The 13,809-nt window shown below is 43.7% G+C and overlaps 1 protein-coding gene across 2 annotated transcripts in view; it reads left to right on the top strand.

The window, feature by feature from the left end:
- The window catches only part of SUCLG2 (succinate-CoA ligase GDP-forming subunit beta), a 1,759,444-nt gene that overhangs the window by 384,865 nt on the left and 1,360,770 nt on the right, over nt 1-13,809 (top strand). For both annotated transcript variants that reach the window (XM_044077963.1, XM_044077964.1), the window contains exon 2: nt 472-613. In XM_044077963.1, the coding sequence (XP_043933898.1) occupies nt 472-613 (142 nt within the window). The remainder of the gene's footprint in view (nt 1-471; nt 614-13,809) is intronic.

Genomic DNA, 13,809 nt, shown 5'->3' with positions numbered 1-13,809 from the left:
TTATTTTTATTTGTTAGAACTACAGTAGAATAGGGGAGTTACTTCAACCATGGAAGTGAACTTGTACTGCGAACCCTTTGGAGAGTGTTGATTTAGACAAGTAAATTTTATGGGGCACTAAAGAGAAGTTATTTTACAGTGTATTTGACTTTATTGGCTTCAGCAGAAGCCAAGGTATAACACATTGCAGTACATCAAAACATGTGAGATGATAGCTTCATTTGTATGGAGGAGGCACTACAGTACTCCTTTCTGTAAAGGTCTTTAGTGCCCTTTTTTATTTAACATATCATGATAGCTGTGTAAAGTAAATAGCTATGCTCCTCCATATATTGTGTAGCAGAATGCTTAGCCAACAGTTTCCATTGGCATTTAGTGCTAGATATGATGCCAGCACTGTGTTAATAGCCCAGTTGACTTCTGCATGAACTGGACAGGGTAAGCATTTCTATTTGTTTCTTGTTCCTCTAGGTTGTTCAATTAACCCCCAGACGATGGCTGAACCTGCAGGAGTACCAGAGTAAGAAACTGATGGCCGACCATGGGGTCACAGTTCAGAGATTCTTTGTGGCTGACACTGCAAATGATGCCCTTGAGGCTGCCAAAAGATTAAGTAAGTTGAGTATTGAGGAATAAAATAATCTTTGCACACAAATCAGGAAAGTAAATTCTGCTTTTCATTTCATTGACTTTCCATAGCCATAAGAATTGGACTGCATTGTAAAGGAGTGCGTGTGGACACTTCTAGGTTATTCACACTTGTCATAATTTTTTTAAACATATAGTTCCTAATATCAAAAAGTAGAATTAGTTGGCTTCAATTTCTGATATTACATCTGCATTCATCTGTAACACCTGTAAGATGTGGAGAAAACATGAGATCAACATCTCTATTACAGCATTTCATTACGTGCACTTTTCCTAAATTTGGTAATTATCAATGCATTTCCACTTAAGATTTTTTTATTTAATTGGCTAGCTTTGTAAATTGGGAAATACAAAATATTGCAGCTAAAGACATAAATCCAGATTTCTTTGCTTTATAGTGATCTGTGTTCTGTATTAGTGCTTTATTTGTCCAATGTGCAGAGATAGTGCTGCTGTGGACTGAACAAATTTGTTTGTTGTTTTCAAATGTTTTCCTTTACATTTGTTTTTATAACTAATTTAGGTTGTATGGAGGTGAGGGGCTGAACATCCCTAAACGTTTTACAAGGAGGAATGTTGGCCATAGTGTAGGGTATTGTGTAGCTCACTTTGCTATATCCTTTGCATACTATTGCTTATGCAGCCTTTTTTTTTTTTGTAGATTTTGCTATCCATCATCCAAACTGAGTGGCACATTCCACTACCTCTGAGATAGCTGTTTGTTACTGCAGAATAAGTAGAGTGTCTTATTTAAACTGTCAGCTTTGAGAAATAAGTACTTTTCTCTTTCATCATCGAACATGCTGCATTTTTACATTCTACAAGTCCATACATCATAACATTTAACACTACCATCTGTGACTTAATGCGGTTTGTTCACCTGAAAGCACTTTTCCAATTTCTGTTTTTTTTTTTTTTTTGGGGGGGGGGGGCTTTATCCCATTGCATCATCCTACAGCTCACTAGCCAGTGACCCGCATCCATCACCAAGTCTACCAGCCACTTCCTATCTCTCCCAGGACTTCCTGGTAGGGCTAGGGCTGGCACTGATCTTAAGGGTGTTCTGCGTGTCTGTTCATTAACATCCACTGGGGGAGGATTGCAATTTTTGTCCTACCCTGTTACTACTGCCATGGTTCTGTGGTAATGTTTGAGCATCGGGTGTGCAGTGGGGACTTTCAGCATTTTGCCCTGCCTCTGCAGCAACTCAGCTTTGTCCCCACTCTGTGCCCCATTTAGACCATGCCTCCACCCATGTAGATAACCCCAACCACCATCAGGGATCATCTCTACCTACTGCTCTATCATTTACCCTAGCTGCTAATCAGACCCTGGTCAGCTGGACTGTAGTTGGTGTTTTATCCCTCTCAGCCACCAGAGTAACCTGCATTTCTCTAATTTTGGTTACAGGTGATGAAGCAGAAGCATTGTGTACAGTCTGAGTATGTGTAGGGGTGGGAGGATGGCCTAATGGTTAAGGTGTTTGCCTTACAAACACAAGGTGCAGGGTTCGAGTCTCACAAGGGATAATTCGGCTAGGCTTAAAATGGCTTGCAAGGGCAATTAGCCTAGTAATAATCTATGAATCTATGAATCTATGAATCTATGTGTTTTCAGATATGTAGTATACTAGCACCTCTCTTACTTGTCATAACACTTGCAGTGTTTGGTGCTGTCTATCTGGTATATCTGACTAATATTCTGATTTCTGAATACACTTTTATGGGTAAGATTTGCCTACAAAAGAAAATGTTCCAGGCAGAGCATATTTCAAATGATGCAGCAAGTTTTGAGAATTGCAGCATTCCTAAATCATTAATGTGTTGTAGATCAATTAAAAGTAATGATCCAAAGTTGTTTTCATTTGATCGTCATCCTGCGGGAATACTGATCTGGAATGTATCTGATCTGGCTGCATTTTCCAGCATCGGATCCGAACTCCAAGCTTCTCCCCTACCCATAAACCCCCTGTCTCCCTCCTCCCCTCAGACCTCATTTGCCGTGCATTCAGCCAGCATTGTGATCGTGGTCTGTTGCTCCATGTTCCTGGTGAGTGAATTTTACATTTTTTTCTAGACGTCTCCTCCTCTTTTTAACTCCTTAAGTCCTTAATCTGTAATTCTGTCCCCTACTCTTCTCAGGCTCAGGTGTCTGTCTGGTAATTAAAAAAAAAAAAGCTCCATTTCCTTGCTTTCCTTTCCTTCTTCCTATCGCTTAAGTGAGTGTGTGTGTGTGTGTGTGTGTGTGTGTGTGTGTGTGTGTGTGTGTGTGTGTGTGTGTTTGTGTGCATGCTAGTGTGGTCCGTTTCCATGGCTGAAACCCCCAAGCCAGGGTTTCAGAAATGCACAGTGTGTGGCCATAAGCTCCGCCCTTCTGATGGCCACACACTGTGTGTTGTTTTTCTGGGAGTCCCACACCTAGACACCTCCTGTTCGATCTGTGCAGGCTTCAACCTCCGCACATTGATCGACAGGAGGAACAAGCTGATCTTGAAGGGCCTTCTTCCTCCACCTTCCTCAGAGGACTCTGCGTCCACTTCTGCTTCTTCCTTCGCCCCGGCCTCTGGGACTCCCACCAAGAAGGCTGGGGACAGGGAGAAACACAGACACAAAGAGCGGGATAGGCCTAGGAAGTGGTCTTCCAACTGTGCTTCCATGGCCAAGCCACTTGCTAAGTCTCGGCCAGCCCGGGCTCACCTCGGCTCTGGTCATTAAACTTTTTCCCGGAACCAGAGGTCTCACTGGGCCAGTTCCCTCTGTCGGCCTCACCCTGGCACCTTTCCAGGCCCGTATCCATGGCTTCCTCAGTCTGGTTCCCCCGCAGTCTTTCTGAAGCCGAGGTGGACAGGATGATGCAGAAATTCATTTGAACCCAGAACCAGATGTGGTCTCTTGCCTGCTCCTTTCCCCACCGGGGCTGGGAGCATGCAGTCCGCCTTTCTTCCCATTGCTCCTTCTCCAATCTGACCTCTGGCTTCAGAGTACTTGGGTCTGAGGCCTTTCGGCATTGAGGAATTGGCGCCAATGGTATCAGGTACCTTGACGCTGACCATTGCCCTGAGTGGTTTGGCTCCAACTAGTTCAGAACCATAGACTTGGAGTCTGATCCGAGGGGGTGGCATTGGCTTCGAGGTTTTCAGAGTCGGCCCTTCCATTCGGAGTCTCAGCGCCTGGAGGCTCTGATCAGACTCCCCAGTTGATTCAGAGGGTTATGGATCCGGCCTTGACCCAGCTAATGGAATTCATTCTCCCTCTGCTTTTGACATGGTTGAGAGGGTTCTCAACGCTATCGTCTTTGGAGTCCTTCCTGGCTCCCTCTCTTTTTCTGGGCTGGATTCCGCTATCCTGCCCCCTCAGGGACAGCCTGTTGCCTCTCTGCCCCAGGGAATTTCCCCACGGAAATGGCCAGAAGTTTCCGATTCCTCCAGAGATACCCCCCTGAGGAGGTCCCTCAGAAACATACATGTAAAAGGAGGCATGTGGACTCCCCACTGGAGTCCCTCACAGAAGATACCGACTTAGAGGAAGGGGAGGGTTCCCCCTGGTCACCCCCGGATGATGTCTCCTTTGGAGACATTGTGGAAATCCTACTCCAGCATGGGGTTGGTCTATCCAAAAACCCTACCCAGATGAGTCAGTGTTCCTGGAGGTGTTTGGCGCAGAACCCTGTACCTCCTGGGTGTCTCCTCCCACAGATCCACTGGTGGATTTGATAACATCTTGGACATGGAAGGAACCTGAGATGGTGGAGCCCAACCCCAAGCGCCCTGATAAGATTCTACGTGCGCCTTCTTATAAGCAGTGTTGGTGTGAGGGGTCCCCTGTTGATGCCGTGGTGGTTGCAGCGGCCACCAAGAAAGAGCTTGCTCAGGAGAGCTCTATGATTCATCTACCAGACCGAGAGTCTCGGGCCAAGGACCGTTTTGGGAATCGGCTTAGGCTTCAGCCACGTTTGCCGTACGTGAGCTGAACTACATGGCACATGTGATCAGACTTCAGAGGGACTTGGTCAAAGAGGTGTCTGAGTCTGCCCCAGGGTCCATGTCTGCTGAAGAAAAGAAGGTATTCTCCTCCTGTATGGCCACCCTCACTTCCATTTCCAACACCTCTATGAGGCTCCTGTTACATGCTACTGAAGGTGCCTCTAGAGCAGCTGGCACAGATGTTATCATCAGGTGTCACGCCTGGCTCCTGCTTTGTGCATTCTTGGAGCCCTTCAAGGCATCTTTTACAAATGCTCCTTATGATGATGATGGTTCCACCCTTTTTGGAAAAAAAAATATGAGACATGTTAGTCTAGAGCGAGAAAGACAGGAAGACCCTGTCTGCCATTGGGATCCACTTCTCAACCACACAACGGTCTGTTTCCTGGCATGAGGGGAAGAAGATATGGTTCTGGAAGTCTCAGGGCTATTCCCAAGATGCTCAAAACTCACCCTCCCCCAGAGGTAGAGGGGGATATGACAGATGCCACCCTTGTGGCAGAGGGGGGGGGGGGTCAAAGGAATCAGGGGTCTCGGGATTCCTTCACGGACAGACCCACGCAGTAGCCTTGAAGGGTTGCCCGACCGCTCATTTCAGGAGGCAAGTCGGGGGACATCTGTCGCTACACCCAGCAGCCTGGGAGTCTATCACAGATGATCATTGGGTGTTGCAAATCATATCCAGAGGATACTCAGTTCCCTTCATCCAAAGGCCAGTTCCACCCAAACAACTCATGGATGTTTCACTAGCTCAATGGGAGGAAGCAGCAGTGGAAAACTCCAAGCTACTTGAAAAATGAGTCATCCAGCCCGTCCCACAAGATCAGTCCGAATCAGGCATCTATTCCAGGTTATTTTTAGTGCCAAAGAAGATGGGGGACTTAAGACCCATTCTGGATCATTCAACCTTAAACCTGTCGCTTGCCAAGACAAAATTCCAGATGGTCACTCTCCAATCCATTCTGCTCTTCCTGCAGAAAAATGACTAGATGTGCTTGGTGGACCTTCAGGACAAATGCTACCACATCAAAATGGACAGGAGCTCTTGTAGGTTCCTCCGCTTCCAGCTGGGGGCCAGTCATTACCAGGTCAGAGCAATACCCTTTTGTCTCAGCACCACCTCCAGGGTGTTCACCAAAGTGATGGCAGTGGTGGCTGCTCACCTGTGTCTGCAGGGGTTCCAGGTCTTTCCCTACCTGGACAATTGGCTCCTTTCCGCTCCCTCCAGGCATTGACTCTGCCAGGGATCTCCTTCTCCAGACCACCCACCAGTTGGCATAACCATAAATCTCAACAAGTCCCAAATAGACCCAGTTCAAGTTCAGATTCCATTGGGGCTTGGTTAGACTCCACTCTGAGCAAGGTTTTTCTTACTCCAGACAGACTTCAGTCCCTCAGACATCATGTGTTGTACATTGTTCAGACCCAGTATCCCCCTCCGGAGTCAGTTCTTTGGGCATTGTGGTCCATGGTGGCCATGATCACCCTGATCCCCACGGCTCATCTGCATATGAGAGTTTTCCGGTGGACCCTAGCGGTCCAGTGGTCCCTACTAGATTTGTTTGACTCAGGCCTGCAGGATTCGCTTCTGTGGTGGCTTCCATCCCTGGACCTTCTTCTGGGTTGCCCATTTATCCTCCCCACCCCTATGACCACAGTGATCACTGATGCCTCCCTACTTGGGTGGGGGGGGGGGCATTGCATAGGAAGGACAATCCAAGGCACGTGGTCTGCCCTGGAGACCCATCTGCACATCAACATCCTGGAGATGAGGGCGGTGCACTTGGTGTTGCAAGCTCTTCATGCCCACCTTCCACTTGGGATGATTGCCATCCAGACAGACAATATGTCATGTCAACAAACGGCGGGGGGGGACAGACCAGGTCCTATCTCCTTTTTTGAGAAGCCATGAGATTGTGGGAATGTGCAATGTCCACCGGCCTTTTTCTCATGGTAATGCACATTCCGGAAAGGTCCAACATTCTGCCAGACAGGCTCAGCAGATCTATTTTGATGCCTTACGAGTGGTCTCTGAATCCTTCAGTAGCGGAACAGATCTTTCTAAAGTGGGGTCGGCCTTGCTGTGATCTCTTTGCCTCTCCTTCCATTGTTAAGTGCAGAGAGTTTTTCGCTCTGAACCCCCCTCCGGGGGAGTCCCCCAGAGATGCTCTAGTTCCTGCTTGGCCCTCCGGTCTTCTGTATGCTTATCTCCCACTCCCTCTCATTCCGAAATTCATACAGGAAGCTCGACGTCTGGGGAGCTTCGTGATCCTCATTGCCCCATTCTGGCCTCACCAAGTTTGGTTCCCCTCTCTGTGGTCTCATACAGTGTGTCCTAATGGACATTAGATCTGGTTCCGGATCTGATCCCTCAGGATCTCACACCCAGATCTATTCAGTCTAAAACTTACAGCTTGACTGCTCCAGTTCTAGTGATAGCTAAGACTCCTGAGCTGTCTTCTGCGGTTAAGAGGATTTTAGTAGTGGCTCACAAATCTTCCACCAGGAAGGTTTATTTCAGTAAGTGGAAACGTTTCTTAAAATGGGTATCTTAGCATGATTTGGATCCTGCTCCAGTCCACACCATTTTGGAGTTTCTGGTAGATATTTTTCAGCAGGGTACCAGTTTTGCTGCAGCTGAGGTCCAGCTGGCAGCTATCTCCAATTTTTATATAGGAGATAATTCAGCTTCCCTAGCTTCCTTCAAGCTTTGTAAAGCCTTTTTGAAAGATACGTTTTTATGTAGGCCTCCAGTCAAGGACCCTACACCCCCTTGGGGTCTTACTCTAGTCTTACAATCCTTGGTGTCTTCCCCATTTGAACCAGCAGCTACAGTGGATTTACAATTTCTGTCTTGGAAGATAGCTTTTCTGGTTGCTATTACCTTGGTTAAAGAGTGTCTGAGATTTAGGCCTTAATCTGTCAAGCCCGCTTATGTGGTGTTTCATAAAGACAGGGTTTCTTTCTTCCAAAAGTGGCTTCATAATCTAACCTCAACCAGGTCATCAGTCTCCCTGTTTTCTTTCCAAACTTGCAGAATAAGGGAGAGTATAAATTGCATTTGCTTGATGCTCATAGGAATTACGCTTCTATTTTCATAGAACAAAGTCCTTTCATAAGTCTGATCAGCTATTTGTGTCCTTTTCTAAGCATTTGTTAGGTAAACCTGTTTCCAAGGTAGCTATTGCTCGTCGGATCTCTCACTGCATAGTTTTAGCCTATAAAGCCAAAGGATTATCTCTACTAGGTCATGTCAGGGCGTATTCTACCAGGTCTGTGGCTATTTCAGTGGCCTTTTAGTCTAGGGTTTCCTTGGATGACATTTACTCGGCAGCTACTTGGGCATCACCACACGTTTATTTTGCATTATAAGTTGGATCTCATGTCCAGAGGCAGGGCATCCTTTGGCTCCGCTGTGCATCCTTCCATGAGGACCTCCCAGATTCTTTTTGGTAGCTGGGGACTCTGTCCCACAGGTTGAAGATCAATTGAAAATAACAACTTCAGATTAAAAAGTTATGTACTCATGATAACATTCCATCTGAGTTGTTGCTTTTAATTTGCCTTCAGCCATCGCTCCCTCCCTCCTCCCCACCTTGTGTGGTACACCAGATGAAAGAGGCATAGCCGTACTCTAGTAAGCTTTGTTTTCCTGGTAGTACTTTCAGGGTACTACTACCAGAGTGTTAGGCACTTGATTAGGCCGGGGTGCTACTGTCTGAAGCAAACTTGATCTGAGGGAAGGAGGGAGACAGGAGGATTATGTGTAGGGGAGGAGCTTGGAGCTGGGATCCGATGCTGGAAAATGCTGCCGGATTGGATCCATACCGGATCTGTATCCCCACAGGTTGAAGACAATTGAAAAGCAACAACTCCGATGGAACGCTATGGTGAGTACATAACATTTTTTTTTTTTTTAAAGCATTAAAAATGAGATCTCATGACTCTTCTTAGCACATACAGAGTGTAGCAATGGATAAATCACAAACCATGTGTCTCTCCCCAAACAGTGTTTATCAGGTGACAGCTATGCTGTTGGTCTGAAGGCTGTACATATCATGGCTTTTTTAGCATTAGCTCAGGCTCATCCTATCATGCAACACTTTTCCCTTTCTTAGGCTTTTGGAAACCACATTTCAATACTGTTGTGTCTTTTCTAAAATACTAAAACATAAACAAATATAGTTTCCAGCTGTTTTGATATATCATGAGGGTAGGGATGAGTTAGGCAGATTTGTTGTTGAGCCCTGGTGGAGGTTGGAGCTCAGTGAGATGACCAGGCTGAGAAGGAATGGGTGCTCTGTGGGTGTTGTGTGTGCTCACCCCTAAGCCAGACCGCATTAACCTTTCAGTGTAATAATGTAAGTATCAGCATGGTGACGGTAGGGCTTAGAAAAAAGTCATAGTGCAGTAGTAAGTTTATGTAATCTGCTGGCACTGGCCCTGCTCCTTACCTCATCACTAAGGCCAGTCTTCTTTAGGATGGTGGGGGACTAAAAATCCCATGTTTTTCAGTTCCCCTCCCTCATGTCAGGCAGCACCATGAGATAGGGTGAGAGTTCTGGGAAAGAGCCAAGTAGCTGATGGTCAATCTTAAAGGTGCCAGTGAGCCAAAAATAAAATAATTATGGTATAGTGTAGCACCTTACTTGCCACAGAGGCACATTTTACATTCCACAATGGGCCTTTACTTGTGCAGTGCAGAAACAACAAAATCAATTGTTTTTTGTCAGCCATAGAACTCCAAAGTTGTCTGCACTCAATGCTAGTGATGCTTAATGTTCCATTTGAGGTGTTCTTATTTTGTGTATAAACCAATATTGCAGAAATGATGATAACAATGCATAATCTGTAGCATGATGTCTTGCTGGAGGGTCAGAGGAGGTAAAAAATATTAATTGTGGAGTGCTGTTTCAGATTGTGTTATACTTTATTGGTATTGTAACAAATTTTTCAGGACATCAGTTTGTTGTGAAGTCTTCTGAATATTCTCTTTTCACTGTTGTCTAACTGTTGCTAGGAAAACTATAACAAGAAGATGGTTAGCATTGGCCTCACCTGCATTTTCACAATTTATTATCATATTGAAAGAAATTTGTGAGAAAGAAACAAGTTTAATACAATTGTACTTTAAGTTAAGGATTATTAACCTAAGACATTAGGTTTTGCCTTTTGCTTTGGATTTGATTCTGAAATATGAAGAAGGAACCATTAGTTTTGCCTCATAACCTTTTATATATAGGAACATTTGATTTGAGTTTAATAATGAGGAGACTTGTTGTGCACAGTTGTGTGTGTGTATATGTATGTGTGTGTGTATGTGTATATATGTGTATATATATATATATATATATATATATATATATGTGTGTGTGTGTGTGTGTGTGTATGTGTGTATATATATATATATATATATATATATGTGTGTGTGTGTTTGTGTGTGTGTGTATATATATATATATATATATATATATATATATATATATATATATATATATATATATATATATACTTATACATATATAACATTTCTTTTCATTTTTCAGAATGATTTATTATGTTCAATTACCTTTTATATTAATGTTAAATTAATAAAATGACTTTTGTGTCTGAATTGCGATGCTTATGTGTGTGATTAGATTAACTGTATATTTATATACCAAAACAATGTTATTTTTCATTAATGCATGTTGCCAGAACTGGTCAGTAGCTTGACAAAGTATTGTTAAAGTTTATGAGAACAATATATGAACAACACTCTTATTTTATGGCTGCATGTTTCTAGTCCACCCTTCTGTATGGAATTCTCTTTTGGTAAGATTATCACAAAGACTTGAACCCACCAGATGATAGCAACTTGCATATTTTGGTGCCAGGTTCCCATTCAGTGATAATACTGACAGTTGATTCTGCATGGCATTGTGGGACAGAAGAAGGGGTCAAATATTTAAGTTATATATGCGATGAGAAGACTGGGAAGAACTGTAGAAGCTTGCAGAGAACTGTAAAATTGTTTCACCTTTGGCTAAATGACAATACTGCATAGAAGTAAAATGTGGCTGTCTTCAGAGCCGGAACAAGAACCAGGCAACCTAGGCAGCTGCCTATGGTCTATTTTGGCTGGGGAAGGGACAGCTTTGCTATTAAAAAAAATCCGTAGTAAGAAGGAAAAAAAAAACAAAAACGAGATTGTTCTGTAAACACAGCAAGCATAAGGACCTCGCTAGACAACTTTAGTACCTTGCAACTTCTGTAAGCTTCAGAAACCTCCTCATTAGGACAGCATTGTGTCCTAAACCTGCAATTGTTATCTAAGTAGATGCTGGATACAGACTAACAGAATTCGGGGAGAGACAGTCAGATAGATATGTAGCACAGGTCCGCTCTGGTAAGTACACAGCTGCTCTTTCCTTTAGAAAACGATGGAGGGTGGGTGTGTTTAAAATGCCCCAGTTAGGGGCAGTGTCTAATTAAGTGAGTCTGCACAGGGTCAAACCCAGAACCTTAATAATGAAAGACAGGCAAATACCTTAAACCTTCACCCCAACTGCCAGGTCTGTCTTAATTTTATTTATTTATTTTTGTTAATCACAGAGGATTAATGTCTATCAGTGTCAGTCATAGAGTTTCAAAAGTGTGGTGTTCAGTGTTGGTGGTGCAACAGGCACCACACTTGCTTTTGGTGCAGAAAGTTGTGGATTCTCTTCCCACAGCAGGTAGCTTGATTGCCTGACACTATTGTGCACCGTAAGTTAGGATGTGGTGTTATACTCCCGAGTGTGTCCTCCTTTGAACATCCTATCAGCTTTCACCTAACATACTCTCTCCACCCTGTTATAAAATCCTATCAGCTGTCACTTAACATACTTTCTCCACCCACTCTATTACCATCAGATCTTCTGCTGTTGTGCCATACAAACAACAGATTCTAACTACTATACTCCTCCTCTCATAATGCTATACTCTTCTTTACTACCCATTCTGCTGGCCACTTATTTTTCATCTTGTATGAAAACCAGTTTCTCATTGGTTATCAGTACCCAAATGGCCATACTATCACCCCAGCTCTAAAGCATCCTACCTTCATCCATGCTAATAATAATTGGTCCAACTCAACATCTTGTTCATTCTTTCAGCATACCAACTCCTGGCACATTAACCCTAGATCTAAACAATACTATAAACTTGTAAACAAACTCCTGAAGCTGATCACTAAGCACAGACCTAGCCTAATACTCAGTGGTGATATTCATCCCAACCCTGGCCCATCCACTTCTGATATGTACACCCCCTCTACTTGTAACCTAAGCTATAAAACTATAATCAATAGACCAACTAATTCTCTCCTGGCCAGTTATCTCAATATTAGAAGCATTAATAACAAGGTGCATGAACTGCATGCACTCCTGGCTATCCATTCCCGAGATTCTCTGTCTATCTGATACCTGGTTAAAACCTAACACTACCAAAAATGAAGTGTTACCACCTGGGTATAACATACACAGGCTGGATCTTGTTTCCAGGAAGGAGGGTGGGATAGCTATACTCTAGAAATCTGAGTTGAATGTGACCATCGATGTTACTCAACCACCTCAGATTAATAATTCCGAAATTCTTGCTACTAGATTGCAGCTTAACAAAAGTAAATGCATCAACGTCATCTGCATGTATATTCCCCCAGGTAACAATATAGCCACACTTGAAGATACCCTGCATTGGCTATCATGTCATTACCTCCAAGGAACCCTACTACTCGGAGAGTTTAACATAGACTGGGGCACCTGTTCCTCAGAATCCCCGTCTACCCATATTAACCTGCATGCATTTACACAAATCATAACCACCCCTACTAGGCTAGGTAAACCCAACCAAAAAGAAAGCGTACTCGACTGGATACTCGTAAATAGTAACCCCCAACTGTACACTGCTGGTACCCTCCCTGATGACCTAAGCAACCACCTTCTCACTGATATAGTTGAGCAAAAAGCCATTAATCCCCAACAACCCTTACTCAGAAAAGTCAGAAACAAAAAAGACTTTGACCCTGCCAAATTCCAACAGGAACTTAACTCCTGTAGCTGGTCTATTCTAAAACACTTCCCCTTGGAGGAGGCAGTTGCATATTTTAATAACAAATTTCTTGAAATCCTTGATTTGCATGCACCTGCCCGTTCAAAGAGAACAAAAGCAAAAACTGCACCATGGCTGTCTAAAGAGTCTAGACTAAAAATTAGCAGTAGAAACAAATTTTGGGCTCTATGGCACTCTACTAAAGACCCCCAAGATCATGTTAAATATAGGCAAGCTGGGAATGAGACTAAAAAATCCATTTTACAAGACAAAAAACAATACTATTGTAATTTTACAAAGAGCAAACCAGAACAATCCTCAGAAGTTCTGTGCAGGTCTGAATAATCTACTTCATCCTGGAAAAACTTCTACCCCTATCCCCACTGCTACCATTGATAAACCCCCCTGAGACAATTCAAGCCCTAGCTAGTCATTTACCTCCTAGCTCCCATGACCCTGATAGTACCATCCCTATGAACCCACTCTCGTTCAGCTTCCAACCAGTGTCCACGTCACTTATCCGTACCTTGATCAAAAAATTAAAACTCGCCACACTCTTCGCTGATCAACTCCCCACCGAGTACCTTCAAAAATCTGATATTATTGCTTACCCATTATCAATACTAATTAATCGTACCATAGCAGAGGCTAAAATTCCCACCATTTGGAAAACATCCTATGGAATCCCACTACATAAAGGAGGCTCCTCCACTGAATTCTCCAAATATAGACCAGTAGCTGTACTTTCTCCAATTGCAAAGATTATGGAAAAATGTATACACAAACAACTCATGCACCACCTAATCCAGAATCACCTCATGGCAGGTACCCAACTCGGCTTCCGTCCACACCACAGCACTACTTCAGCCCTACTTTTACCAATACCATAAACAATAACCATAACAATAATAACATATCCTCAGCACTCTTCTTGGATCTTTCCAAGGCATTTGACATGGTTGACCACCAATTTCTGATTCACACCCTGCAAACTTTCTGTCTAGATTCTAAAGCCCTTCAATGGTTTAAATCCTACCTCAATGGGAGACAGCAGGTTGTTCTTTGGCAGAACAAGCTCTCTAACCTACTACCCAACAGCCTTGGAGTAC

Source organism: Protopterus annectens, chromosome 7.part0 (assembly GCF_019279795.1).
Source record: "Protopterus annectens isolate FY-2018-M chromosome 7.part0, PAN1.0, whole genome shotgun sequence".
Lineage (NCBI taxonomy): Eukaryota > Metazoa > Chordata > Ceratodontiformes > Protopteridae > Protopterus > Protopterus annectens.
This window is presented reverse-complemented; position numbering and strand designations above follow the sequence as displayed.